The 266-nt window shown below is 65.4% G+C and overlaps 1 protein-coding gene across 1 annotated transcript; it reads right to left on the minus strand.

Annotated features, from left to right (window-relative positions):
• Positions 1-7: 7 nt before the first annotated feature.
• Positions 8-263, minus strand: LOC118453144 (rhodopsin kinase GRK1-like; the record flags this gene model as incomplete). The annotated part of the gene is made up of 1 exon (XM_035902615.1): positions 8-263. A coding segment is annotated over one exon (256 nt), but the record flags the coding sequence as incomplete, so codon positions are not given.
• Between the last annotated feature and the right edge of the window lie 3 nt (positions 264-266).

Below are 266 nucleotides of genomic sequence, written 5' to 3' on the forward strand. Positions count from 1 at the left end.
TCGTAGCCCTGGCGCTTCTTGAGGCGCTTCTTGTTGAGGCGCTTGTTGGCGTACATCTTGCCGGTGGCGCGGCGCTGGCAGGCGCAGACCTCGCCGAAGCCACCCTTGCCCAAGACCCGGAAGTCAACGAAGGCGTCGGCCCCCACCGGTTGTTCCTCCAACCACTTGAACTGGACAAAGCGCCCAAATTCCGGGGACGCTCGGTAGGGGCTCCAGGCCACCGCCTCCAGGTGGGCCAGTAACTCCCGGTGGGCTTGGCCAAAGGC

The sequence above is a fragment of the Egretta garzetta genome, unplaced genomic scaffold, assembly GCF_000687185.1.
Source record: "Egretta garzetta isolate BGI_Z169 unplaced genomic scaffold, ASM68718v1 C7997816, whole genome shotgun sequence".
NCBI classification, from domain to species: domain Eukaryota; kingdom Metazoa; phylum Chordata; class Aves; order Pelecaniformes; family Ardeidae; genus Egretta; species Egretta garzetta.